This window comes from Lampris incognitus, chromosome 6 (assembly GCF_029633865.1).
Source record: "Lampris incognitus isolate fLamInc1 chromosome 6, fLamInc1.hap2, whole genome shotgun sequence".
Taxonomy (NCBI): Eukaryota; Metazoa; Chordata; class Actinopteri; order Lampriformes; family Lampridae; genus Lampris; species Lampris incognitus.
This window is the reverse complement of record NC_079216.1, coordinates 15,730,710-15,758,353: the sequence shown is the minus strand read 5'-3', so window position 1 is coordinate 15,758,353 and position 27,644 is coordinate 15,730,710. Positions and strand designations below refer to the sequence as shown.

Here is a 27,644-nt window from a genome sequence, read left to right as displayed (position 1 = left end):
TTCTTTTTTTTTTAATACCATCAGGTGTGGAGGTGTTCGAGAAAGAGCTGGGTTTTTAGCTTCTTCTTAAAGATGGAGAGGGACTCAGCAGATTGAACAGAGTTTGGTAACTCGTTCCACCACCAGGGAACTACAGAAGAGAAGAGTCTGGCTAGTGACTCAGGTCCCCGCTGTGGCGGAAGTGCCAGGCGCCTTTCATTGGCAGAGCGTAGTGAGTGGGACTGAGTGTAGGTAGACCTGAATGAGGGAGTTCAGGTAGGCGGGAGCCATTTTAGTTGCTGTTTTGTAAGCAAGCATCAAAGTTTTGAATTTGATGCGGGCAGCAACAGGGAGCCAGTGGAGGGATATGAACAGCGGCATGACATGTGTTGTTTTGGGTTGGTTTAAGACCAGAAGCGCTGCCGCGTTCTGGTAAATCTGCAGAGGTTTGAAAGTGCATGAAGGGAGACCTGCCAGTGAGAAGTTGCAGTAGTCAGTGTGTGATGTAACAGGAGCCTGTACCAGGAGTTGTGCTGCATGCTCAGACAGGTAGGGTCTAGTTTTCCTGATGTTTGTCAGGGCAAAACGGCATGGCCGGGCAGTCGAGGCCACGTGAACCTTAAAGGTTAGTTGGTATTAATATTTACGTAAAAAGGAAGATCGCTACGCTGCCTTTAAATGCCACTGTACTATGCCGGTGCTGCACCTCTACGTTCACGGTGTGTTCGTGAATTGACACTAACACACCCTCCAGCTCCTTCGTATGTGCAGCAAGTTCAAGTGGGCTCACATGTCACTGCTATCACAGCTAAAACCATTTTCATGGCTTTCGCTTGAAGAAAACCGTGACGGGAGAACAACGCCTGACCTACAGGATCACAGTCTTATGTTGCGAGTTAAGTGGAATCTACATATTTAAAAGGTGCAAACTATAGTACACGAGCCTATTTGTTGTGAAGTTTTTGCTCTCTCTCTCTCTCTCTCTCTCTCTCTCTCTCTCTCTCTCTCTCTCTCTCTCTTTCCCCTCTCTCATGAGAGCTGTCACTCTCTCTTTCTCCATCTGTTTGTCTGTCTTACACAAACAATGCATTACGGTGTTATGAGATGGAGCCTATTGGGGGAGTGTAGTAATGGGGAACGTTATGGAAGTTTGGTGATGATATTTTACGATCTTGATTTTGAAGCATTCTCTTAGACTGCATTGTGCGCTCTCCTGCTGGCACATATGAAATACTCTTTGCTGTGTGGTGTGGGCATCCCGGTCTGTGACTGCCTACCTGGTCCCAGATCTCACTGTGTTACTATGAGGGACACATCGGAGCCCAGCAGGGTGGATATCGGCCCGAGGACAGTTAAAGGACAAATCAACAGGCGTCCGAGTGGCGTAGCGGTCTATTCTATTACCTGCCAGCATGGGGATCGTCGGTTCAAAATCCTCGTGTTGTCTCCAGCTTGGTCGGATGTCTTTGTGGACACAACTGGCCGTATCTGCGGGTGGGAAGCCAGATGTGGGTATGTGTCCTAGTCGCTGAACTAGCACCTCCTCTGGTCGGTTGGGGTGCCTGTTCAGGGGGGAGATGGAACAGGGGGGAATAGCGTGATTTTCCCACGCACTACATCCCCCTGGCAAAACTCCTCACTGTCAGGTAAAAAGAAGCAGCTGGCGACTCCACATGTATCAAAGGAGACATGTGGTAGTCTGCAGCCTTTTCCGGATCGGCAGAGGGGGTGGAGCAGTGACTGGAGCGGCTTGGAAGAGTGGGGTGATTGGCTGGATAAAATTGGGGAGAAAAGGGGGGGGAAATCCAAAAAAAAAAAAAGAACAAATCAACCCAAAGTCAGGAAATTATTTAGACAGCCTATGAAGACCATCACAGGGCCGACACACACACATTCACACCTAGGGACAATTTAGCATGGCTGGTTCACCTGACCTGCATGTCTTTGGACTGTGGGAGGAAACCGGAGCACCCGGAGGAAACCCACGCAAACACGGGGAGAACATGCAAACTCCGCGCCGAGGACGACCCCCAAGGTTGGACTACACCTGGGTTCAAACCCAGGACCTTCGCGACCGCGCTAACCACTGTGCCACCATGGTTTCCAGTATAATATATTATATATTATCATGTGATAATATATTATTATTATTATTGTTATTATTGGGATATAATATTATTATTATTTAATATAATAATAATATATTAGTATTATATTTTCACTGGGAGTAACGAGGAAGGACAGGATTAGGTCCGATTATACTAGAGGGACCGCTCAAGTTGGACGGTTTGGAGACAAAGCAAGAGAGGCAAGAATGAGATGGCTTGGACATGTTTGGAGGAGAGATGCTGGGTATATTGGGAGAAGGATACTGAATATGGAGCTGCAAGGAAAGAGGAAAAGAGGAAGGCCAAAGAGGAGGTTTATGGATGTGGTGAGGGAAGACATGCAGGTGGCTGGTGTGACAGAGGACAATGCAGAAGACAAGAAGAAATGGAAACGGATGATCCACTGTGGCGACCCCTAACGGGAGCAGCCGAAAGTAGTAGTAATAGTAGTAGTAGATATTATCATGTGATAAGACAAGGATGTCCAATTTGCCCATTTTTATTCCTTCTTGTCAGAAATTATGGCTGTACATATTAAAATAAGGTCAGTTCCAAGGTATTATAACCTTAAATAGAGAATTAAGGTTTTTTTTAAGCAGGAAAAGCCCAAGACATGAAAAATATATTTTTCAATGGCTTAGCCAAGAAAGCAGCATCATTCTCAGAGAGAAGAAAAACGAAAGCAGTGTCGCAAAAAAAACAAAAACAAACAATAAATCACTCACAAAAGCCAAACTGCTACACAAAACTACACAATCAGGTACAAGTTTAAGAGCAAAGATAAAAGAATTTGCCTGTTTAATCTGAGGCAAAGGAGCAGCATCAGGACCGAACCTACGGGGACATCGGTTACACGTCATAAACTCGTTCTCAACACACACATTTTTGTCAATTGTGAACCCACAAGAAACTAAAATCCTCCTGCATCATCTGTTTCCTTACAAACGTGGTCATCTGTGTGTGTGTGTGTGAGAGCGTGTGTGTGAGAGAGAGAGAGAGAGAGAGAGAGAGAGAGAGAGAGAGAGAGAGAGAGAGAGAGAGAGAGACTTTGTCCTCCAGACAGCAGTAAAACCGCCGTGGTGACGAAAGGTTTTCATTACTGATGCGACAAAACATTCCTGGATATTATGAGACTGGATTCGGAAATATAGAATGACACCCTATAGACTACTTTGCACATGTGTGTGTGTGTACATGTAACATGCTCGTCATCTAGTAGAGTACCAAGAGAGACTTAGAGTGAGAGCAGCAGTCATGCAGGCTGTGGCTCCTCGATAAGCTACATTACAAGCAACTAATAGTTTAATGGCCATGGTCACAGCACACAGACAACAGCTGACGTATATTCCTATTACTCCACATTATGTGACTTAAGGAGGATAGTGAGGCGAGAAAGAGAGAGAGAGAGAGAAATGACCACAGATAACAATGGCAGGAAAAGAGAGGGAAAGCGCTATATAAATGTAATGATGATGATTATTATTATAATAATAATCGTCTATCATCAAATATTAAATCATCAAATATTATAATGGGCAGCACAGTGGCGAAGTGGTTAGCGTGGTCGCCTCACAACAAAAGGTCCTGTGTTCGTGCCCCAGGGTAGTCCAACCTTGGGGGTTGTCTGGGGTCGTCCTCTGTGTGGAGTTTGCATGTTCTCCCCGTGTCTGTGTGGGTTTCCTCCGGGGGCTCCAGTTTCCTCCCACAGTCCAAAGACATGTAGGTCAGGTGAATCGGCCGTACTAAATTGTCCCTAGGTATGTGTGTGTGTGTGTGTGTGTGTGTGTGTGTGTGTGTGTGTGTGTGTGTGTGTGTGTGTGTGTGTGTGTGTGTGTGTGTGTGTGTGTGCGTGTGTGTGTGTGTGTGTGTGTGTGTGTGTGTGTGTGTGTGTGTGTGTGGGTGTGCGTGTGTGTGTGGGCCCTATGTGATAACCTGGCATCCTGTCCAGGGTGTCACCCCGCCTGCCGCCCAATGACCCCTGGGATAGGCTGCAGCATCCCTGCGACCCTGAGCGCAAGATAAGTGGTTCAGATAATGGATGGGTGGATGGATGGATGGATGGATATTATTGTGATTATTATTATGATTATTATAGAATGACACATGATAAAAAATGTAAAAGAAGGAGAGAAATGAAGGAAAAGGTGTTTTTTTGGGAATAAAGATGAGCAAGATGAGGTGTTGGAAGAGAAGGAAGATGAAGGAGAGGTGGATGTCAGGTTTTTGTGTAGCTTCTGGCTGAGGAAGAGGACACCGGTGTTGCAGGCATCCATCCTCAGCCGTCGCTGTGCAGCATCACCTCCACCCTCATCCGTCACCTTGCTGCGTTGGCGGATATTGAGAAGTAAATACAGTCTGAGCATCTGTCTTTATCGGAAGATTTAATCTGGTGCATGTCATTATGTCGTTTTGGTTGACCTTAACCTTCAGTTTTGGGGGGAGCGAGATCGACCAGCATGCCCGCCTGAACCAGAACATCTCCGTTAACATCTGTGTGTCTGATTTCATTCACCCACTTACTGTTTATTTGCATTTTTTTTTCTGTTTGCTCTGCAATTTTGTTGTATTATCACCTTCAGTAGGTTGTTTACTGATTATCCAGCTATCTGTCTGTTTTATCTGGTTCTCGTGGAAGAGCTGCTTCTGTGCCCAAGTTCCCCCAAAGGAATCATTAAAGTTTGATCCGATCTGATCAGATTTAATTAAGGCCTGCCTCACAGAACGAGGCAGACAGTCTGCTCAGTGCAGGGTGTGTGAGTGTGCATGTGTGTGTGTGTGTGTTTGCGGGCAGGGCTGTGATGCAGTCATGAGGTCATCTCAGGTAGTCCTGTCTGGTTTTGCTGTATAGCAGCAGAGATACGTGTCCCGCAGCCACCTGGACCAAAGGTTCATTATTGTTTACATGCCCATTTATGAGCATGGCCACTGCTGTGGGGCTACCGCGGGCCCCAGCAGGGCAGCGATGGACTGTCCTGGCCCCTTCCCTTCCCACAATACCCCTGGAAGTGGAATTAACTTAAGAATGAAGGCTTAGCACAGTTCATCTACTCCTGTGTTTGTCTGAACTCTGTATGTGTGTGTGTGTGTGTGTGTGTGTGTGTGTGTGTGTGTGTGTGTGTGTGTGTGTGTGTGTGTGTGTGTGTGTGTGTGTGTGGTCTATTCTTAGCCATCGGGGTGCAGATGTCCTTGGATTTGCTGGAAAAGAGGTTCTGGGACATTACCAAGCAGGTGACTTGAGGAACACACACGCAGTTGCATATGTGCCACGCATGCGCACACACAAATACACACACAAACACACACACACTGAAACTCCAGCCTCCCCTTCACCCTGCAGACTGTGTAGACAGACTTGGTTTCATAATATAATGTACTTGTACAGTACTACAGTTGTAAATGACCATACTGGACAAATTGCTAGAGGTACTGGTAAAGCACAGTACTGGTCCAGTAGTACACAGAAGGAAATACATCTACTGACATGTCGATGGAGCTTCGTGATACAACTTATCAATGGCAGCTGGTTACTGTGGCAACTACATCAAGGTCTAAGACAATATTAGTCATCAACTTTATTTTATTCAAAAAAAATTGTCAGCGTAACCATTCTATAGATAGATCGATAGATCGATCGATAGATTGATAGATAGAATGAAGCCATAAGTCACTTGCATGCCTGGATGACTCAAGAGGGATCAAAGTGGCAGCTAAAGAAGAGAGCAATAAACTTAAGAGAAAGAGGTAGAGAGAGACAGCTAGAGAGGGGAATGGTGAGAGAAAGAGAGCGAGCGAGGAAGAGAGAGAAGGAAATGCAAAGAGAGACAGCAACAGGGAAATGGTGAGGTGAAAGAAAGGGAGAGAGAGACAGCTAGAGGGAAATGGTGAGTGAAAGAGAGAGGGAGAGCAAGAGAGAGAGAGGGAGAGATCGAGAGAGAGAGACAGCTAGAGAGGGAAATGGTGAGAGAGAGAGGGAGACAGAGAGTGGGAGGGGAGAGAGAGACAGGTAGAGGGAAATGGTGAGAGAGAGAGGGAGGGGAGAGAGACAGGTAGAGAGGGAAATGCTGAGAGAGAGAGGGAGACAGAGAGAGTGGGAGGGGAGAGAGAGACAGGTAGAGGGAAATGGTGAGAGAGAGAGGGAGGGGAGAGAGACAGGTAGAGAGGGAAATGCTGAGAGAGAGAGGGAGACAGAGAGAGTTGAAGAGGAGAGAGAGACAGGTAGAGGGAAATGGTGAGAGAGAGGGAGGGGAGAGAGACAGGTAGAGAGGAAAATGCTGAGAGAAAAAGAGAGAGGGACAGAGATAGCTAGGGAGGGAAATTTTGAGAGAGAGAGAGAGAGAGAGAGAGAGAGAGAGAGAGAGAGAGAGAGAGAGAGAGAGAGAGAGAGAGAGAGAGAGAGAGAGAGAGAGAGAGAGGAGCCAGATAGGATAGGAGAGAGAGAGAAGTAGCAACAGAGGAACAGATAGATTAATAGATAACTGTTGTTTGTTGTTGTTAATTCAGGATGCTATCATAATAATAATCATCCTATTCATCTTTCTCTCCCTCTCTCTCTTTTAATCACTTAACATTTTTTTCTTTTTTTGCACTCTCATGCTCCCAGCCCAATGACACAGACGTAAGTAAATATGTTTCATCAGTTAAAGCCCACCAATGAAATCAGCGAACATACGTATATGTTTTAATATTCTCTATTATCTGTCTCTTCTTTCACTGTCTTTCCCTGCCCCCTCCTCCTTTCTGTGTGTGTGTTTGTGTGTGTGTGTGTGTCTGCTCTCCGCAGTGCTCTAACATTGAAGGTGTGTGTCCTCTGAGCTGTGAGAGCATTGTAAGTACCAAAGCTTTCTAACCTGTGGGGTGGGTCTGCCTTCACCATTAAATGATGATGTATCCCCACAGCTCCGTTCTTCACCGCAGAGAGCTGGGTTGAAATACCGTGGCCTGCTGGGCCAAAACATCCTGTTAACCTTTATTTTTGCTGTCGGTTTCTATCCAGCGACATGTGGGCAGCTCGTACACACAGCTCTGATTCTGTAGTGCAAGGGTCTCCAACACGTCGCTCGCGGTAGCTCGCGGCCCCTTTTCAAGTAGCTCGCCAAAGGGTTAATGAATCTTTCATAAATTTGAAAACTTTTATTTTTTTATTTTTTTATTTCTGATTTTCCCCTTTTTCTCCCAATCTAGTGGCCAATCGCTCCCTATTTTAGTTCAAACACCCACCCTCGTACTGCATGTGTTCGCCAACTGCATCTCTCCGGCCGGCAGTCTCGAAGAAATCGCCTCGCCACTTCCGTGACAAGGCGACTCCAGTCCGAACCACTGCTTTTTCCGACACACACAGAGACGCAGTCATATGATGAATACAAGCCAACTCCGCCCCCCTCCCGAAGACAGTGCTGCCAATTATTGCTGCTTCATCGAGTCCGGCCATAGTCGGATCTGACGGGACCGAGGCGCGAACCCCAGTCCCCAGCGGGCAACTGCATTGACACAAAGCCGACGCTTAGACCGCTACACCACCGCGGACTATAAATTTTAAAACTTGATGAGTCAAATTTGTTTGGTCACTTAGAAAACCTGCTTACATTTATATCCAATCAAATTCACAGGTGTCCCACCCCCTCATTACACAAAATTATTATTTGCCAATTAGTTGTCAATCAAATAGTTGCGCTGCTGTCAAGCTTGATGAGTCAGTGGTGATGTGAGACGGACGGCAACCATGACCGCGGCAGCTGCCCATACCAATAAGAGGCTAAAAACATACTATTTTCACGGAGAGTGGGGAACAGAGTTTTGTTTCACGAATGCAAACGACAAGTGTGTGTGTCTGATCTACGGAGCTAGCGTGTCAGTCGGTAAAAGATGTAACATGGGCCGCCATTTCACCGAAGTCCACAGCAAGTTTTCACGGGCCTTCCCTTCAGGTAGCAGTGTACGAAAAGAGAAGATAAAGGAGCTGAAAACTACGCTTCAAAGACAACAGTCTCTGTTCACAAGACCAACGAAGAAGGCCAGAGCAGCAACAGAGGCTTCGTTTAAAGTGGCGCACGTCTTAACCAAGCACAAAAAGCCCTTCACCGATGGCGGGATTGTAAAGGAGGCCATGACTGTGGTGGCTGAAACATTATTCAGGGACCACCAAAGTAAGACAGAAATGTTGTCTGCTATTGCCGATGTACAACTTGGTGCTAATACTGTGGCAAGGAGAGTGTCTGCGCTGTCTGGATGCGGTAAAACAGCTGGACTCAGACACGACCAGGTGCAAATGGTTTTCAATTCAGTGTGATGAGTCTGTCGACTCCAGTGATGCAGCCCAGCTAGCTGTTTTCATTCGGATGGTGTTTGATGACTTTTCCACCAAAGAAGAGTTTTTGACCTTACTTCCACTGAAAACCACAACCAAGGGAGTTGATGTTTACCATGCAGTGAAGGACTACTTTGTAGAACAAAAGATCCCTATTGAAAAACTGATGTCTGTAACAACTGATGGAGCCCCTGCTATGACAGGTTGTCACTCGGGATTTATTGCGCACTGCAAAGCGGACCCGGACTTTCCAAAGTTTCTGAACTATCACTGCATCATTTACCAACAGGCTATATGCGCAAAAGTTATGGAATGTGACCGTGTGATGGCGCCTGTTAAGATCATCAACTCTATTTGAGAAAAGGCTAAACAACACCGCAGCTTCAAGCTGTTGCTGGAGGAATGCTCTGCGGAGTATGGGGATCTCCTCCTCCACACTGAAGTCAGATGGCTAAGTCAGGGTAAGATACTACAGCGCTCCCTTTCCTTGCTGGGTGAAATCAAGGCATTTATGGAAATGAGGGAGGAGGATACCACCCTATTATCTGATGCAGAGTGGCTACTTGATCTTGCTTTCCTGGCAGATGTAACTGAGAAAATGAATGACCTGAACCTACACTCACTGGCCACTTTATTAGGTACACCTTGCTAGTATTGGGTTGGACCCCGTTTTGCCTTCAGAACTGCCTTAATCCTTCGTGGCATAGATTCAACAAGGTACTGGAAACATTCCTCAGAGAGTTTGGTCCATATTGACATGATAGCATCACGCAGTTGCTGCAGATTTGTCGGCTGCACATCCATGATGCGAATCTCCCGGTCCACCACATCCCAAAGGTGCTCTATTGGATTGAGATCTGGTGACTGTGGAGGCCATTTGAGTACAGTGAACTCATTGTCATGTTCAAGAAACCAGTCTGAGATGATTCGAGCTTTATGACATGGCACGTTATCCTGCTGGAAGTAGCCATCAGAAGATGGGAACACTGTGGTCATAAAGGGATGGACATGGTCAGCAACAATACTCAGGTAGGCTGTGGCGTTGACACGATGCTCAATTGGTACTAAGGGGCCCAAAGTGTGCCAAGAAAATATCCCCCACACCATTACACCACCACCACCGGCCTGAACCGTTGATACAAGGCAGGATGGATCCGTGCTTTCATGTTGTTGACGCCAAATTCTGACCCTACCATCCGAATGTCGCAGCAGAAATCGAGACTCATCAGACCAGGCAACGTTTTTCCAATCTTCTTTTGTCCAATGTTGGTGAGCCTGTGCGAATTGTAGCCTCAGTTTCCTGTTCTTAGCAGACAGGAGTGGCACCGGGTGTGGTCTTCTGCTGCTGTAGCCCATCTGCCTCAAGGTTCGATGTGTTGTGCGTTCAGAGATGCTCTTCTGCATACCTCGGTTGTAATGAGTGGTTATTTGAGTTACTGTTGCCTTTCTATCAGCTCGAACCAGTCTGGCCATTCTCCTCTGACCTCTGGCATCAACAAGGCTTTTTCGCCCACAGAACTGCCGCTCACTGGATATTTTCTCTTTTTCCGACCATTCTCTGTAAACCCTAGAGATGGTTGTGCGTGAAAATCCCAGTAGATCAGCAGTTTCTGAAATACTCAGACCAGCCCGTCTGGCACCAACAACCATACCACATTCAAAGTCACTTAAATCACCTTTCTTCCCCATTCTGATGCTCGGTTTGAACTGCAGCAGATCGTCTTGACCATGTCTACATGCCTAAATGCATTGAGTTGCTGCCATGTGATTGGCTGATTAGAAATTTGCGTTAACGAGCAGTTGGACAGGTGTGCCTAATAAAGTGGCCGGTGAGTGTACAGTTACAAGGCAAAGATAAAAACATATCTGATATGATCAGTGCTGTCAGTGCGTTCAGTGCAAAACTGTCATTGTACATTCAGCAGGCGAAAAACAAAAGGTTTCAGCACTTCCCCTGTGTCTCAAAGATGTTGGAAAGTCACACAGGTGCAGCCAGCGTTTTAAATGTTTCCAAGTTTTGTGACCTCTTGTCGAGGCTTGGACAGAAGTTTGCAGACAGATTCAGTGACTCTGAGAAACTTGAGCCCTGTGTGACATTTATGGCCAACCCCTTCATGGATGTGGACATAAGTGAGATTTCAGGACAAATTGCTGAACTTTTCTGTGTTGATCCCGTAGAAATGGAAACTGAGGTAATAAACCTTCAAAATAATGTGCAGTTAAAGGCTCAACAGCATTCTCAGCATTTCTGGGGCTTAGTAGAGCCAGATAACTATAAGAATCTTCACCAAGCAGCTCTGAAAATGTCTGCTTTGTTTGGGTCTACATACCTCTGTGAGTCGGCCTTTTCTGACATGAATGTCATGAAATCAAAATTCAGAACAAGACTGACAGATGAACATTTAAATGACTCCATCAGAGTGAACCTGAGTGGATACACTCCAGCATACGCCTCTCTTGTTGACTCCATGCAGTGCCAGTCATCTCACTAACTACAAGACTGAATACACATTACACATACAACTGTACATGTGAATACTCTTGTGAAGTGACACAGTGACATGTGGACAGATATAACAAAATGACAAGTGAGTAAGTAATAATATCTGTGTATTTGTAATTGCATTTTGTTTTGACAGCATTAATATTTCAATTTGATAGTGTGAGATAGACTAGAAAGAAATGCAGAAATACAGAACGCACATGCAGGTGAATTAAATACTTTTTGTGATGTTTTACAAAATGTGAGTTGTGGAAACCAACATTTTGTGAATGTTTAGGCAAAACAAGCTTATTCAGTTTGTTTGGGTTGAAATAAGCTATGAGAATAAATGTTTCAAATCACGAGTAGCTCTCGGCCATTTTCATTTTGTAAAAGTAGCTCTCAGAGGAAAAAAGGTTGGAGACCCCTGCTGTAGTGTGTGTGTGTGTGTGTGTGTGTGTGTTGGTAGTAATCTTTATTTATCTGGTATCTCCTTGGATATCGCCTTAAAGATGAGTTTGACTATCACCTTGAATATCAATCACAACTGATATCTGTTTTAAACGTGTTTGTGACGATCTGTTTTTTATGTGGTGTGTCTTTATCTGGAATAATCAGGGGTGTTCATTCATCTAGTTTAAAAGTTCAAGTTTGTTGACAGCCCGGTAACTTTGCACTTACCAGGGATTATTCTCGACTCCACATTATCAATCAATCAATCAATCAATCAATCAATCAATCAATCAATCAATCAATCAATCAATCAATCAATCAATCAGTCAGATTATATTTGTATAACACTTTTCATACAAACGAATGTAACACCAAGTGCTTCACACAATAAAACAATGAAATCAATAAAATCCCCCCCCTCACAAAAAATTAATAAATAAAAGTACAGGCAAATTTTAGAAAAGTACAAACACGTTTACAACTGAGTTAGTACAATAAATAAAAGTGCCATAAACACTGATTAATTAAAAGTAACAACAGGGCAGAATATATGAAAATAGCAATATATATAAAACACACACACACACTATGAATTTAGCTGTAGGCTGTTTTAAAAAGTAAAGTTTTTAACTTGCTTTTAAATATGTCCAATGTGGGGGCCTCTCTCAGGTCCTCAGCCAGGGTGTTCCATCTACTTGGGGCGTAAATAGAAAATGCAGCTTCCCCTGCTCTTGACCTAGCACGAGGGATGATTAAAAGACCACTGCCATTGGACCTGAGAGTTCTTGCTGGTTAAGAGGGAATTAACATATCTTTTATATAGCGCGGTGCAAGGCCATTTAGCGCTTTGTATATAATTAAAAGAATTTTAAAATCAATTCTAGTTTTAACGGGGAGCCAATGCAGAGATCTAAGAACAGGTGTAATGTGCTCATACTTTTTAGTTCTGGTGAGAACATGTGCTGCCGCATTTTGAATTAACTGTAGTTGGCGCGCAACTGATTTTGGGAGGCCGGTGAATAGTCCATTTGCAGTAGTCTAGTCTACTTGTTATAAAAGCATGGATCAATTTCTCACAGTCTGATATTGATAGAAAGCCCCTTAGTTTTGAAATGTTTTTAAGATGGTAGAAGGCTGATCTCGTGAGATGATTGATGTGGCTCTTAAAATGTAGATCACTGTCCATGATTACACCAAGATTTCTAGCTTCACCTTTGCACTCCAGAGACAGAGAGCTGAGATGAGCTGCAATTCTCTATCCCTGAGTCTTTGCACCAAAAATAAGTATTTCTGTCTTGTCTTTGTTCAGTTATAAAAAGTTATCTGACATCCATAAAGTAATATCGTCAGTACACTGAATTAGGGAATGTATGGGAGCTAGGTCATCAGAAGATAGGGATATGTACAGTTGTGAATCATCTGCATAATTATGGTAATTTATTTTGTGTTTCTGTATAACATGTGCAAGTGGGAGCATATAGAGATTGAATAGTAGTGGTCCAAGAATCGAACCTTGGGGTAGCCCCCACATTATACCCACTTTGTCCGAGGAAAAGTCTCCAATAGACGCAAAGAACTGCCTGTCCTGAAGGTATGTTCTAAACCAGTTGAGAACCGGGCCAGAAAGGCCAACCCATTTTTCTAATCTCTCTAGCAAAATATCATGATCAACAGTGTCGAAAGCAGCACTGAGATCCAGGAGCACAAGAACATACAAATTGTTAAAATCTGTGTTCATACGCAGATCGTTCACAACTTTGATAAGTGCTGTTTCTGTGCTATGGTGAGATCGAAAACCTGATTGACAAATGCGTAGAAGGTTGCTAGATATTAAAACGTTATTAACTTGAGAATAAACTGTTCTTTCAAGGATTTTGCGGAGTAATGGTAAGTTGGAGATGGGCCTGTAGTTGGCAATAACTGTCGCATCAAGATTACTCTTCTTCAGAAGTGGTTTAACGACAGCTGCCTTAAGTGCTGCAGGAAATATACCTGCCTGAAGAGAGTAGTTAATAATTTCTAAAACGTCATGTGCTATGCAATTAAAAACATTTTTAAAAGATTTGGTGGGGAGAGGATCCAAGCAGCAGGTGGACGACCTGAGCTGCCTAACAATATTGTCTAGACTATTAAGGTCTAGAGAGTCAAAGTGAGAGAGGGCGCCAGTGATATTTCTGGAGAACTGGAGGGTAGGTTCATTACTGGATCTTGGGGCACTAATGTTCTGTCTAATGGCAGTAATTTTGTTATTGAAGAATGTAGTGAATTGCCCACATTTTTCAGTGGACAGCATGTCTGATGGGGTTGGAGATGGTGGATTAATAAGTTGGTCAATAGTAGAGAAAATCACTTTACTATTGTTAATATTTTCATGAATTATTTTAGAGAAAAAAGACTGTCTGGCCTGTTTAATTTTTTTGCAGTGCTTGCTCAGTCTATCCTTGTAAATTTCATGGTGAATCTGAAGTTTAGCCTTTCTCCACTGTCATTCTGCTTGGCGACAGTCTCTTAAGCTGCCTAATAACCACTCCATTTCTCCAGGGGGCTTTTTGTTTTTCTATGTTTTTAGTTTTAACAGGTGCAATGTTGTCAAAGATATTTCGTACCTTTGAGTTGAATTCGATCACAAGATCCTCAGTTTGTGATGGTATGAACGGTGACAACTCATTTACAGTTTTCTGAAAGGTTTCAATTGTGTTATTATCAATGAAGCCTTTTTTGATCATTCGAGTGTTCTTCTGTTGTACAGGAAGAGCAGACACATCAAAAAAATATACAACTGATCAGAGATGGCAACATCCATGACACAGGGTACCGTAATATTAAGTCCTTTTGATATGACTAAGTCTAGAATATGCCCCTTATTGTGGGTGGGTCCAGAAACATGCTGAGTTAGAGCAAATGCCTCCAGTAAGCTAATTAGGTTTCTAGCATCAGGGTCTGTTTGATTGTCAACATGAACATTAAAATCACCCAGGATGATGAAACAATCATAATCAGTGGAAACCATAGACAGTAGCTCCGAAAATTCGTCAAGAAAGCCATGTTTAAATTTTGGTGGCCGATAGACAGTAATTATTAAAATTGTAGCAGTACGATGTATGGTAAGAGCAAGGTGTTCAAAAGATGTGAATTTCCCGAGGGGGATTTCTTTGCAGCTATAGGAATCAGAGAAGACAGCAGCTATTCCACTGCCTTTCTTATCAGATCTGGTGGTATGGATGAATTTGAAGCCAGGGGGTGCAGTCTAAATGAGCGCGACTGCGCCATTTCTATCCAGCCAGGTCTCGGTCAGTAGGGTGAAATCCAGGTTATAGGTACTTATAAGATCATTAACTAAAAATTACTTATTAGTTAGCGACCTGATGTTTAATAAAGCCATGTTTATTGTCTGAGGTACATAACTGAAGTCCGAACTGGCAACAAATTGTTTAGCTCCCTGTATGTTACAGGGAGATTACGGGGTCTGTGTCTATGGTTTATTATTACAGGAATTAGTATGGCAGCGTGACAGTCATTGGTATGATGGATCGAACTCACCAAAGGACCTGAATAAGTATGGTTTACACCGCAACCAAAATTGAAACCACTCTGCTCCCGTGGACATCAATTAGTGACGGAACTGTCCGCACCTGTGTGCAGGCACCAAACGTTATTGTCGATAGCACTAACACGAGAGTTGGAGACAATGGAATAAAACACGTTTGCAGCCAGCATTTGTGAGGAACAAAAACAAAACAAACTAGTCTGACATTATCTTTAAAGAGGGAGATATGTTCATGACTGGAAGATACATCCTAGGATGCACTGGGACACATCATCAAGGATGTTTCCTGAAGTCCTTGGGTATTTCGGGTCTTTCAACATCATACACCCTCATTCAGGCGACCCAGCCAGGGTTGATCAGGCCCTGGCTTGTGTCCCAGCAGCATTGGTCCACAGATCACTCCCACTGATCCAAAGCCATCTGGAGGCCCTCTCTGCAGCCTCCATGGAAGACTTGATGGCTTTCCTTTTAGCAGCCCCAGTGAGGCCAAGTAGAGTGTAGACCTTGCACAGTGAGCAGCCAGCAAAGCCTCTACACCCCACCTCAATGAGCTCACAATGCACCTTCCAGCCTCTCCTCCGGCACTGATCCACCAGCTCCTGGTACTTTGACCGCTTCCGCTCATTTGCCCCCTCCATCCGGTCCTCAGCCCTATAAGGAGCAACTGTTTCGAAGAGGCTGATGACAGCACTATGTCTGGCCTCAATGAAGTTGTCGTAACATGGTCTGGGAATGTAGCTCAGCCAGTGGTAGTTTTTCCTCCTTGGTTGCTATACCTTGAACTACCTTGCCAGAGTCCAAAGCTCTTGCCGCAGTTGGTGGATCTTGTCTGCCCCTCAGTTCATGGTGTAGTCGGGTCTGGTGGTCTTGCCCTCTTCAACACCAAACCTCTCTGCTGCAAAACTGACAGTAATGGTTGTCATCGTCAGAAGTCGTCTGTCTGCATCTCCCGTTGCTGTTGACATGATGATTCTTACCATGTCCCCGTCAAACTGGCGCCACTCTCTGTGCTGGCTTGCTGGATGCTGAACTACTCTGCTGGGAGCCAGAGAGCTTAGCACATGGAGGTTCTGGGCTCTGTGGGGTGTCTCCAGGTCGGGCTCTTCCTGTGTCTCACCAGGTGTGGATTCTGTGTGCTACACTGCTCCCCTCCTTGCCAAGCATTTCATTAAGACCTGACGTGCTTGTTCTTGCAGACCTTGCCGCATGAGCATTTTCGAGTTGTCGTCATTTGCCTAGGTCGTCATCGTTAGGGCCATCCTATTGGGGTGCGCACCAGTCCCCCCCCCCCCCCAGTTTCCCTTGGGGGTATATCCCTGTGTGTTCTGTAGCTTTTTTTGGAATCCTTCCTCATGAAAGATGCAGGTTGGGCTGCTACCCCCTTCCTACCCCAGTTGCTGTCTTTCCGAGCTGTCAACTTTCTCTCCTGTCATCACCAAGAACAGACTGGTGGGTGACTGGTGGGCATCACTGGCTGAACCAGTTTGAATGACTCGGAAGATACATCCTACGATGCACTGGGACACATCATCAGTGATGCTTTCTGAGGTACTCGGCTGTTTTGGGTCTTTCAACATCATACACCCTCTCTCAGGCGACCCAGCCAGGGTTGATCAGGCCCTTGCCTGTGTTCCAGCAGCATTGGCTCACAGATCACTCCATCTAATCCAAAGCCCTCTGGAAGCCCTCTCTGCAGCCTCCATGGAAGACTTGATGGTTTTCCTTTTAGCAGCCCTGGTGATGCCAAATGAGATTATGTTTTAGTATCAATAGTGTCAAATCCCCCATTAAAATGTAACCTTGACATCGGTCGCTCTTATTTAGACGTTGTCATAATGTTGTTAGTTTTTATTGCTATCAAGACAGAAATATGATTTACACTTTCTAACCTAACTGTAATGTAAAATAAATAACTGACCAGAGGCAGATATGTCAATATGTCAGTATTTTCTCTTATCAGTAATGTTCAAGATGATAATTTAAGGGATTGCTATCTTTTCTCTCCAGGATCTGAACTGTTTCCTGGTGGACAACAATGGCTTCATTTTGCTGTCTAAAGACAGAGCTGAGGTAAGACCCCTGAGAGACCCCTGACCCCTGAGTGACCCCTGAGCAGTCATCTAAAGACCTGACATCCACAGAGGAGACCTAATATGTAACAGTGGTGATTGGCACAAGCTTAAACTGAAGAGTGGCATGTCTTTATGCATGCTCAATAATCCAGGTAAGAAAATCAAAGAAAGTTGAATCAGTTCATCTGGATACAATGTTTATTGACAGATACGTTTCATCACTCAACTAAGTAACATCTTCAGTCTCAACTGACTGCAGGTACCCCCGCCCTTATAAACAATACAGACGCACAACGACCGAAACCAACGATCAGTTTCATATGCAAATATGGGTGTGACCATTAACTAGAGTTACAATTGCCGTGTGTACTATTCACAGAGGATTTGGGAGTAGTTGCAATCACAGCCCTGTAAGATGGTGACCTGTAAGATGGTGATCTGTCACGATCTTGATGAACTGATTCAACTTTCTTTGATGAAGAGTGGCATGTTTAAAAAGGATAACCTATTTATTTTGTAAATCAACTAGATCAGAACATTTCTGCCGACAGATTCTTTTTCTCTTCTTTTTCTTGTGTACTTTTAATTTGCAAGACAAACATAAATGTAACATAAATCTATCTATCTATCTATCTATCTATCTATCTATCTATCTATCTATCTATCTATCTATCTATCTGTCTGTCTGTCTGTCTGTCTGTCTGTCTGTCTGTCTGTCTGTCTGTCTGTCTGTCTGATGAGCACTGTGTAACGAGGCTGTTGGGAAATCATGAGGTGGTCATAAACAACATCTGGGCAGCTCACAGGATTTGAAAACAGTTTTGCTCCTAATCCCTTTGAGGCGCATTAGCGGCTGAATGCAGCTCCACTCCACCTTATGACCGCACTTTACTGCTAGGGGGTAGATTGCAGGCTGTTGGCTTCACGTCAGATTCGACATCCATCAGTCATCGGGGACCATGCAGGTTTGGATGATGCAGGGTGGGGCCCTTTGCTCCACCTGATCTTCATTGACTGCAGTTCGTTAACCTCAGATTAACAGGGCACATCAGGAGCTATATCACCACGGATTAGGGTTCGCCCATCAGCTGGACCCTCCAGACGGCTGCCAAGAGGTATTTTCACTGATCTATTTCAGACATTTAGCTGACAGTTTCATCCACAACACTGTAGGAGGAGTAAGATTTATTTGAAGTTAAGGCTTAGGTGTCTTGCTCACAGAAACCTTAACACGTCATACATGTGAATGTTCTGTGGAGCCATGTTTTGGTGTGCCGCTGGCCGAGGAGCTGCAGGTTTTTGTGGATTTATATGGAGAGTTTTGGAGAGCCAGTACAGTTGAAAACACACAAACAGGCAATGGAATTAAGCTAGTAAGTGAATTTAATTAGAGAGCGAGAGAGAGAGACAGGTATGAACTGCATAAGTCTTAAAAATGGAATTGCTTGAGCCAAGGACGTGAACACGGGTCAATTCCAAGGGGTATGACCAAACTCCACAGCAGTGAATAAGGTTATACATTCATTTTTCCATGCCGTTTATGCTAATTGGGGTCGCTGCAGCTTATCTCGGTACTGATTGGATGGGAGGCTGGGGAACACCCTGGACAGGTGGCCAGTCAATCGCAGGGCAGACACATTCACACCTAGGGGGACTTGAGTATCTCTGATCTTGTCAATGTAGTGTCATTGAAGATGGCGGCAGGAATTCACGGTCGCAGCAGCCTCACCCAATACCGGCGTGGGAAGATGGTGGCGTAAATTTACATTTGCGGTGGCCTCACCCAGTACCGTCCATGCAGTATCTTCGTCCAGGTCTGCGTCTTTTTGTCTTCGTTTGATGGCTGGGACAGCTGGCGCTGGATTGGCTGGGAGAGCTTGGTCTGCTGCATCTGTGGGCCCAGGGACCGCGGCCTTGCCTGGAGCTGTGCCCGAGGAGGTAACACCGGGGGCGGTCTGACAGCACACGGAAGTGGGGCAGGCTAAGCTAACTGCTAGCCCATGAAGATCGGCAGTTCCGATAACATTGAGGGCAGTCTGGCGTTGGCCTCGCCTAGCGTTGACTGTGGTGTTTTCGATGTTGTCGTGTGGAGGTGTGTCGAGGGTGTCTGGCTGGGAGAGCTGGCGCTGGATTGGCTGGGAGAGAATGGACTGCTTCATCTGGTGGGCCCAGGGACCACAGCCCCTGCCTGGAGTTGCGCCCAAGGAGGAAGCACTGAGGGCAGTCTGACAGGACGCGGAAATGGAGCAAGCTAAGCTAACTGCTAGCCCATACAGGCCGGCAGTTCCAACAGTCATCCTGGCTGGCGTTCGTTCCATGAGGCAGGGATTTTTTTTGTGTACTTTGGATATGTGTTAGTTTGGATCTGTGTGTTCTTTTAGTTCTTGTAGTTTTTGGATGTTTTTTTGTCTTTGTATTGCCCTGCTGTGGGCTGGGAGAAACATTTCATTTCATGTACGCAAGTACATGAAATGAAATGACAATGTGTTCCTGATTCCTAATTCCCGATTCATCTGACTTACATGTCTTCTTCCATGGTGGGAGGAAACCAGAAACCCATGCAGACACAGAGAGTACATACAAACCCCACACAGACAGGACCTTGCCTGGCCGGCTGGGAATCAAACCCAGAACCTCCTTGCTGTGAGGCGAAAGCCCTAACCACTGCATCACCGTGCCGCCCAGGGTTATACAGTATAATCCTATTTACGTCTTATGTCTATGATCAAGGCAATATGTTCAGGTTTATGTTAACATAGCGCTGAGTCACAGACCATTAGTCTGTGATTCTGATCATGTTAAAGAGGCATAATCCAATATGTGATGTGTCGGCTGTACTACAGTTCATGTACACACAGTTTTGTCAAGCGAATGGCTGGAAATACATGAGTCACTGTCGTGTGCTCTGTTCAGATGACTGATTTCCATCGCGTGGGCTGCTTGCCTGGTTGCTGGGCTGAGTGCACCATCTTCACTTCTGGTCAAACAAGCGGAAAGAAATGTTTTGAACTGCTGGCTAAAAGAAGATATCACGGCCTTGCTATCAGAGGTACAGGACCATCTGCCTCTCTGGTCTGGCCCAGATGAGGCTTAGTTCTCATGCTGCGAGCCCCTGATCCCTGTCCAGTCAAAGGCTGCAGGCATCACATTGTCCCCAGCAACCTTGGACCAGGAGAAGAACTGCTGGATGTGCACCCATGTTGAACGCCCACCTCTCTCCTCTGACACCCTGTTCATTTTGCTCTTGATTTTCTTTTTCCTAAAAAAGTTTTTTTTTTTGTGGAGCTTTTCCTAATCCATACTGTGGTACTGCCTTATCTATTAGAGGTCCTGTTGTTTCTGTACCGCGTTTATCATTATCAGGAGTCAAGAACACTTTGTCATTTCCTCCAGCCCACAGCAGTGCAACACAAAGACAAAAACACATATCCAAAAACCATAAGAACTTCAAGAACACATATATTCAAACTAAAACACATATCCAAACTAACATATACATCCAAACTAACACATACATCCAAACTAAAACACATATCCAAACTAACACATACATCCAAACTAAAACACATATCCAAACTAACACATACATCCAAACTAACACATATATCCAAACTAAAAAAGAAAAATCACTCTTCATTGTAACAAACGCCAGCCAGGATGACTGTCAGAACTGCTGGTCTGAATGGGCTAGCAGTTAGCTTAGCCTGCCCCGCTTCCACATCCTGTCAGACCGCCCTCGATGCTTCCTCCTTGGGCAAAGCTCCAGGCAGGGGCCATGGTCCCTGAGCCCACCAGACACAGTAGTCCAAGCTCCCCCGGCCGATCCAACGCCAACTCTCCCAGCCACACACCCTCGACACACCTCCTCGCACTCCACACGACGACACCAGACTGCCCTCGGTGTTATCAGAACTGCAGGTCTGCATGGGCTAGCAGTTAGCTTAGCCTGCCCCACTTCCGCGTCCCGTCAGACCGCCCTCAGTGTTAACTCTTTGGGTGCAGCTCCCGGCAGGGCCATGGTCCCCGGGCCCACAGGACGCTGCAGACCAAGCTCTCCCAGCCAATCCAGCGCCAGCTCTCCCAGCCATCAAAGGAAGACAAAACTTAAATGCAGGCGTGGACAAAGACACTGCATGGACGGTACTGGGTGAATTCACGCCACCATCACGCGCCATAAGTGCTGTGGTACTTAATGTGTTGTCTTGTTGTCCTTGTAACATATATGTAGGAGGATGTACAGGGGGTTAGCAGCTATGTTTCTGCAGAAGTGTCCCAGCACTTATATCTGACTGTTGCACCAAGAGAATGAAGTGATTAAGCTCTGATTTGTTCCCATATAATTATGACTTGAGGCAATATGGTATAAATATCAAGATCACTTCATTTTCAACAAACAGGAGTAGAGATGCACTGTGAAGGAGAGGTGTAGTCTGTAAAAACACTGATATAAATACATACAAATATTAAGCTCCACCATTTAGTAACCCTAAACCAAGAATCTTTTCTCATTTTTCATGGTTTGCATGTCTCAGACATTTCCAGCACCCTTACTAAGCAGATATTGTGATGAAGTGCTACATCAGCGTTTTGCTGAGGTTTGTATTTTACACCAAGTTTGTGGAAACAACCAGAATCTCTCCCTTCATTCGAACAGGCGGGATGTAGAGGTGCGGCTGACGGCTGCACATTGCCATTGCACAGTAAATATTTAATCGCAGGATTAATAAGAGGCAGTGCTGCCTTTTGGAAGTAGGTCAGAGGAAAACCTCCATAATGTTACGTAGCTTGCTACAGGTAAAGGGCGGAGAGGGGGTGCAGGGAGACCGGGCAGAACACGGGCCTCGTTGCTGGCCCCTTTGTCGGGCTGAGAGACTGTCTGTGTGATCAATGGCGATGCCTCCCCACCACCCCTGCAGAAACCCATCGTTCATCCTCTCCGGAGCAATGCGCCGCTGCGGCCACGCCGCTGTACGCTGGCGGAGATCATGGCGACAATGAGGGCGGAGGTGTTTGTTTAACTTTCACCGTTATTTATTTTTCATTCTGGAACTTTTCTCTGTCGAAAACAAAGTTTAGAGCCGCCTTGTTCGTGCAGACATCTGTGGCCGCTGAAACAAAGCAAACAGTGCGGCTGCCGGAGGGCCGGGGGGCTAATTCCTCCTTCCACCACCCCGTAGAAATAAGTGTTGGCAGAGTGAGCCGGGCAGCGGCGGCGGGAGCCGGCCAGCGTGTAAACGTGAACAGTGTTGCTGAGACAAAGTCGTCTGAATAATTCAGTGACTCCGCCGCTGCGCTCCCAGCTCAGACAGAGGAGCCCCAAGGTTTTCAGTTTTTTCTATTCCATCAGCTGGGTATCATAGACCTGACTTCTCTCATCATTATTATTATTATTATTATTATTATTTTTATGTAAGTCAGGAGAATGACTCCACAGGATGCAATATGAAATGAAGGCATCATCGATACATGACTACCGCTTTAATAGAGAGCAGCTTAATGAAGGTCCCAAGGTTCACAATGAATGAAATATGTCTGTTGACAAATCTGTCATGACTATCCTCTTAATCTGTGTCACTAGCACATTACCCTATGTACCCTCTGTATTTATGTATACCACATAGCATCCACGAACGGCCCCGTCACATCCACTGTGCCTGAACCAGTGGACACTAGACGGTGTACATAAATAACAGTAGCAGATGGGCACCTTTTTTTTCTCCCCAATTGTATCCGGCCAATTACCCCAAGTCTTCTGGGCCGTCCCAGTCACTGCTCCACCCCCTTGCCCGCCCAGTGGCGTCGTAAGTGGGTATAATGTTATGAAGATTCTAAGTGCGCCGGACTAGAGGGGGCGCCTCAACGGTGCTCAAAAAATATTGAAAAGAAAAAGAAATAAACCAGTTTTAAAAAGTCAGTCATTCTTCAGAAGTGTTGTTAAAATGACATAATGATTTAAAACGTATGTTGAAATAGTCCACGTCTCAGTTTTGTCGAAGACCTCTCTGATTCGCGCTCCACAGGAAGGAGAGACCCACAGGAAAGAGCCCATGGGTTCAGTCTGGGCTATGGTGGCGTCCCATTGCTTTTGGTTAGGAGCATTTTATATGTAAATTTGTCCAGCTAAGAAGATGGGTCCCTTACTAGAGAAGCTGTTGACGAGGGGGTTGTTGGGCAAGCTGGTAGCGTGGGATGAAGGTAGAGGAAGGGCTTTAATGTTTAGAGAAGTCAGGAAAATAATAAAATAATTATTTGGTTAATTAAATAAATCAAGGGCGCTCAGTCATATTCTTTATAGGGCCCAAAATCCCTGGCGGCACACCTGCCTCTGCCAATCCGGGGAGGGCTGCAGACTACCACATGCCTCCTCCAATACATATGGAGTCACCAGCCGCTTCTTTTCACCCGACAGTGAGGAGTTTCACCAGGGGGATGTAGTATGTGGGAGGATCATGCTATCCCCCCCCCCACCCCAAACAGGCACTCCAGCCAACCAGAGGAGGCGCTAGTGTAGCGACCAGGACACATCCGGCTTCCCACCCACAGACACGGCCAATTGTGTCTGTAGGGACGCCCACAGGGTTTCGATCCGGTGATCCCCGTGTTGGTAGGCAACTGGATAGCCCGCTACGCTCTCTGGACGAGCAGATGGGCACTGTTTAATAAGATCGAAGACCCATTTCCAGAGCATGTTAGGGAGCCTATTCATCCAGGAACTTTGACAGAAACATCTCCTGACATTACTTGTTGTGCAGGTTGTGGAGCTCCCCACCTGCCCTCTGCCATCTGAAACAATCATGTGAAATTTAACAGTCGTCTTCAAACTACGAATGCAGTGTAATTCACACATGAACCAAAACCTACGCTTGTTTAAGTCTCAAATTTTGCAAATAAATTACAAATGCATGCACATCCAAACTATAAGTACTAGGTGCTGGACAGAGGAACATGTGAAAAACAGAATAGAGTCCACACACTAGATAATGCTCCCATGAACATCTATTACGGTATCACCCTGTGGCGCTTTGAGCATTAAGCTCTTCTTCACCTGACCTGTCAGGTGAGCTGGTCTGTATATGAAGGTGTCTGTGTTTGCGTCTTCATCTGAAGAAGAGCTTAATGCTCGAAGTGATGCTTGGTGCTATAATAATGGCTGTTCATGGGAGCATTATCTAGTGTGTGGACTATTTTTCTGTTTAATACACAAGTTTCCCTCTGATACGAGAGGAATTCTGTGTAATAATTGACAAATATATGAAACAAAATAAATAGAAATGGAAATGGGGAAAAAGATAAATACTACAGTCCACAAATCGGCGTTAAGTTTGTCGAATACAAATAAACATAAACGTGAATATATCTCTCCATCCACAAATAAATGATGTTTTACTTGTTTTGTGTAAACCATCATATAGTAAATAGATATAGCATGATTTATATAATGTCTAATGTACATTTCAAATTACTATTCCCCCACTTGGCTACATTATTTATTTATTTATTTATTTTGTGTTTCCTGTTTTACATCTTGTAGAGCTGGGTCCAAACTATGGACCTGAGGCACTACAGGACAGATGTCACTTGATTGACAGTACTTGTAGGTAGGGCGAGTAGGGCGATCTTATTATTATTATTACTATTATTATCATCATCATTATCTCAGGTGAAAAAATATCATACTTAAATTATTCTTTTTAAAGAATACTAAGTACACATTCATGTTCTTTGTACTTTTTTTGTCGCCTTCAAGTATACTAAAGTGTGCTCAACTACTCCTTGAGTACAACTTCAGTTGTTAATGACATCTATTTTGAAGTACACTTTTTAAAAGTACATTTTAAGAAAACAAATTAAGCACAAAAAATAAAAGTATACTTGTACTAACTAGTATACATAGATTATATTTCTAATACACTAAAGTATACTACTTTTTGACCTGGGATATTATTAATTATTAATTATTAAATATTGTTATTGTCAAGTAGAGAACAGTTACTAGTTCCAGACTATTGGGAAAGTGATGTGAAAATGACCTGTTGCTCTTTTGTTAAAATGCTCCTTCTTTCACCGGGCCATGAGAGCTGCGGGCGACATTAGCTCATCCTGATTCACATTCTGGTCCTCATTACCTCCCACCTCCTGAAGCACCAACACACTGTGGTGAAGCGGGTCGAGGTCCTCATGAAGTGGGAAGAATAACCTGGTCTCACGTTCTCTCCTAGGTTGGACGGTTCTTCGGCGAAGTCGACGGCTCGGTCATGGCGTCCCTCATCAAGATGGGCATGTACAAAAAGTAGGGTTTTTCCATTGGAAGAGTTTCTCCATCTCACCATATAAACGGTTTTCCCTGACCAGAGGAGATGTTTGTAACCGTTCACTGTTTGCTCCCTCGGCCAGGGTTTCTCTGTTCGACTACCAGGGCATGTGTAAGAACAGCCACCATCACGCCAGCAGCGCCCGACCCCTCCTCAGTGTGAGTTATCTGAGATAAGCTGCTTTCACACATGGCGATGGAGCCCTGCAGAGGGCTCCTTTTCCTCAGCCGCCCCAGAGAAACCCTCCTCTGTGGCCGACAGCAGAGGACTGGAGCTGTTAAAGGGCATGTGTGTGTGTGTGTGTGTGTGTTGTTGAGGCTTTTCTTTTCCATAAAGGGACTAGTTAAGTATCATCTGTCTGTTAGGAAATGACTGACACCAAAATCAACATTTTAACAACTATAATATTATTTTCAAACATTTTAAACTTCAGAGAGACATGGCTGAACTTGAATAGCAAAATTGAAAAAGTGAAAATATTACCTGAAAAACAAAACGGAAAACACATACTGCTAATCTAACAAACGTAACAAGGCCTATAACACGTGAAATATAAAAAAAGAACTGAAAATAAATATTGAAACAGACCCAAACAACAACCGGAGCTTAAAAACTACCAGAACAACCATGGGCAGTCACATGGTCGTTTTAGGTAGAGCTTATCATTACTTTTTTCTTTTTTTTTTGTATAATTGATCTAAAACTAATTTTAATGCAAATATATGCAATTTTAGGCACACTTAGGGAAGAGAACGGCAGGTCTGTATCTTATTTTATTTTTTTACCAATTTATTAAACTTTGAAAATCCAAAAGGATCAAAATGACCGCCTCGATCGTTCCAGTGCTAGGTATCCGCTAACTCTTCATCTGAATTTGCTTTTCGTGTCTGTTCTGATTTGTTACCATTTATCCTCTATGACGGAGGTCAGCGTTCAGGTTTAAATGACTCAGATACCTATGGATATATCGGCCTGTGACGAGATATGAACGTGTGACACTATGAATGTGGAGCAGGGCATCGCAGATGAACAGCCATCTGATCAGCCACAGATAAAATGGTTAGGATAAGCGGTTTGGATAATGGGTGGATGGATGGATAAACGAATTGCGTGGTTGTGTCTCACATTAATGTGTGTGGTGTTGGCTGCTGCCTGTGCTTCCTGCAGCCTTTCTACGGCATCCTGGCCTTGCTGAGATGGTTCTTCTCCAATGCGCTGATGTAAGTCCAAGTCTCCTGTAGTTAGGCTTTAAAACAGATGAAGAGTTACACTGACTTTGCCAAATATTCAACTTCATGAGCCTGAAGCCAATTCTGGCTCTCTGTAAGGTTTGCAGGAGACTGTTCGATGATAAAATGAGAACAGTTTGACAGAATGGTGCTCCTTTATTTCAGGACTACTCAAAGATTACCTTTTTAGAGACTTTTTTTTTCTAATTGTAGAGTCAGTGTTTTGGAAATGAATTCTTAACTCCAGATGTGAAAAGACCTGAATGTTCTAACTTGTTGGATGGTGTAACTAATCAATGTGATGGTGATGATGATGGTAACTGTTAGATGGTGGTAACCAGTCGTTGTATATTGAATGTTGTACATTTTTTTGAAAGCATGGAAACTTTTTCCGGGCGGCACGGTGGCACAGTGGTTAGCGCGGTTGCCTCACAACAAGAAGGTCCTGGGTTTGAGCCTCAGGGTGGTCCAACCTTGGGGGTCGTCCCGGGTCATCCTCTGTGTGGAGTTTGCATGTTCTCCCCGTGTCTGCGTGGGTTTCCTCCCACAGTCCAAAGACATGTAGGTCAGGTGAATCGGCCATACTAAATTGTTCCTAGGTATGAATGTGTGTGTGTGTGTGGGCTCCATGATGGTCTGGCAGCCTGTCCAGCATGTCTCCCCGCCTGCCGCCCAATGACTGCTGGGATAGGCTGCAGCATCCTGCGAGCCTGAGAGCAGGATAAGTGGTTTGGATAATGGATGGATGGGTACTTTTTCCAGTGCTGGGCAGATAAGCTGAATTTCTCAAGGACCATAAAGTGTTGGTTGCTAACAACTTGCTGTTTTGTCTCCTTCCGTATCGCAGGTTCATACTGGACTTCAACCTGTGTGGTCTTTGGCACTCGGACTATTTCGTAGACGGTAAGTCGTCGTGATGTCACATTATCTGACAGCCACTGGAGGCAGCCAGTTGGAACACAACACACAAAAAAAAAAAATCCCTGAAAAATGAGGGCTAGGATATATATATATACACTCACCGGCCACTTTATTAGGCACACCCGTCCAACTGCTCGTTAACGCAAATTTCTAATCAGCCAATCACATGGCAGCAACTCAATGCATTTAGGCATGTAGACATGGTCAAGACGATCTGCTGCAGTTCAAACCGAGCAT

General features: G+C 44.8%; 1 protein-coding gene across 1 annotated transcript in view; it reads left to right on the top strand.

Annotated features, from left to right (window-relative positions):
• LOC130114462 (voltage-dependent calcium channel subunit alpha-2/delta-4-like) overlaps positions 1-27,644 on the top strand; it is a 113,865-nt gene that overhangs the window by 78,188 nt on the left and 8,033 nt on the right. Inside the window, exons 28-35 of the mRNA XM_056282343.1 lie at positions 5,254-5,315; positions 6,688-6,702; positions 6,868-6,912; positions 16,881-16,943; positions 25,165-25,235; positions 25,340-25,415; positions 26,425-26,477; positions 27,334-27,389. Coding sequence (XP_056138318.1) covers positions 5,254-5,315; positions 6,688-6,702; positions 6,868-6,912; positions 16,881-16,943; positions 25,165-25,235; positions 25,340-25,415; positions 26,425-26,477; positions 27,334-27,389 — 441 coding nt within the window. The remainder of the gene's footprint in view (positions 1-5,253; positions 5,316-6,687; positions 6,703-6,867; positions 6,913-16,880; positions 16,944-25,164; positions 25,236-25,339; positions 25,416-26,424; positions 26,478-27,333; positions 27,390-27,644) is intronic.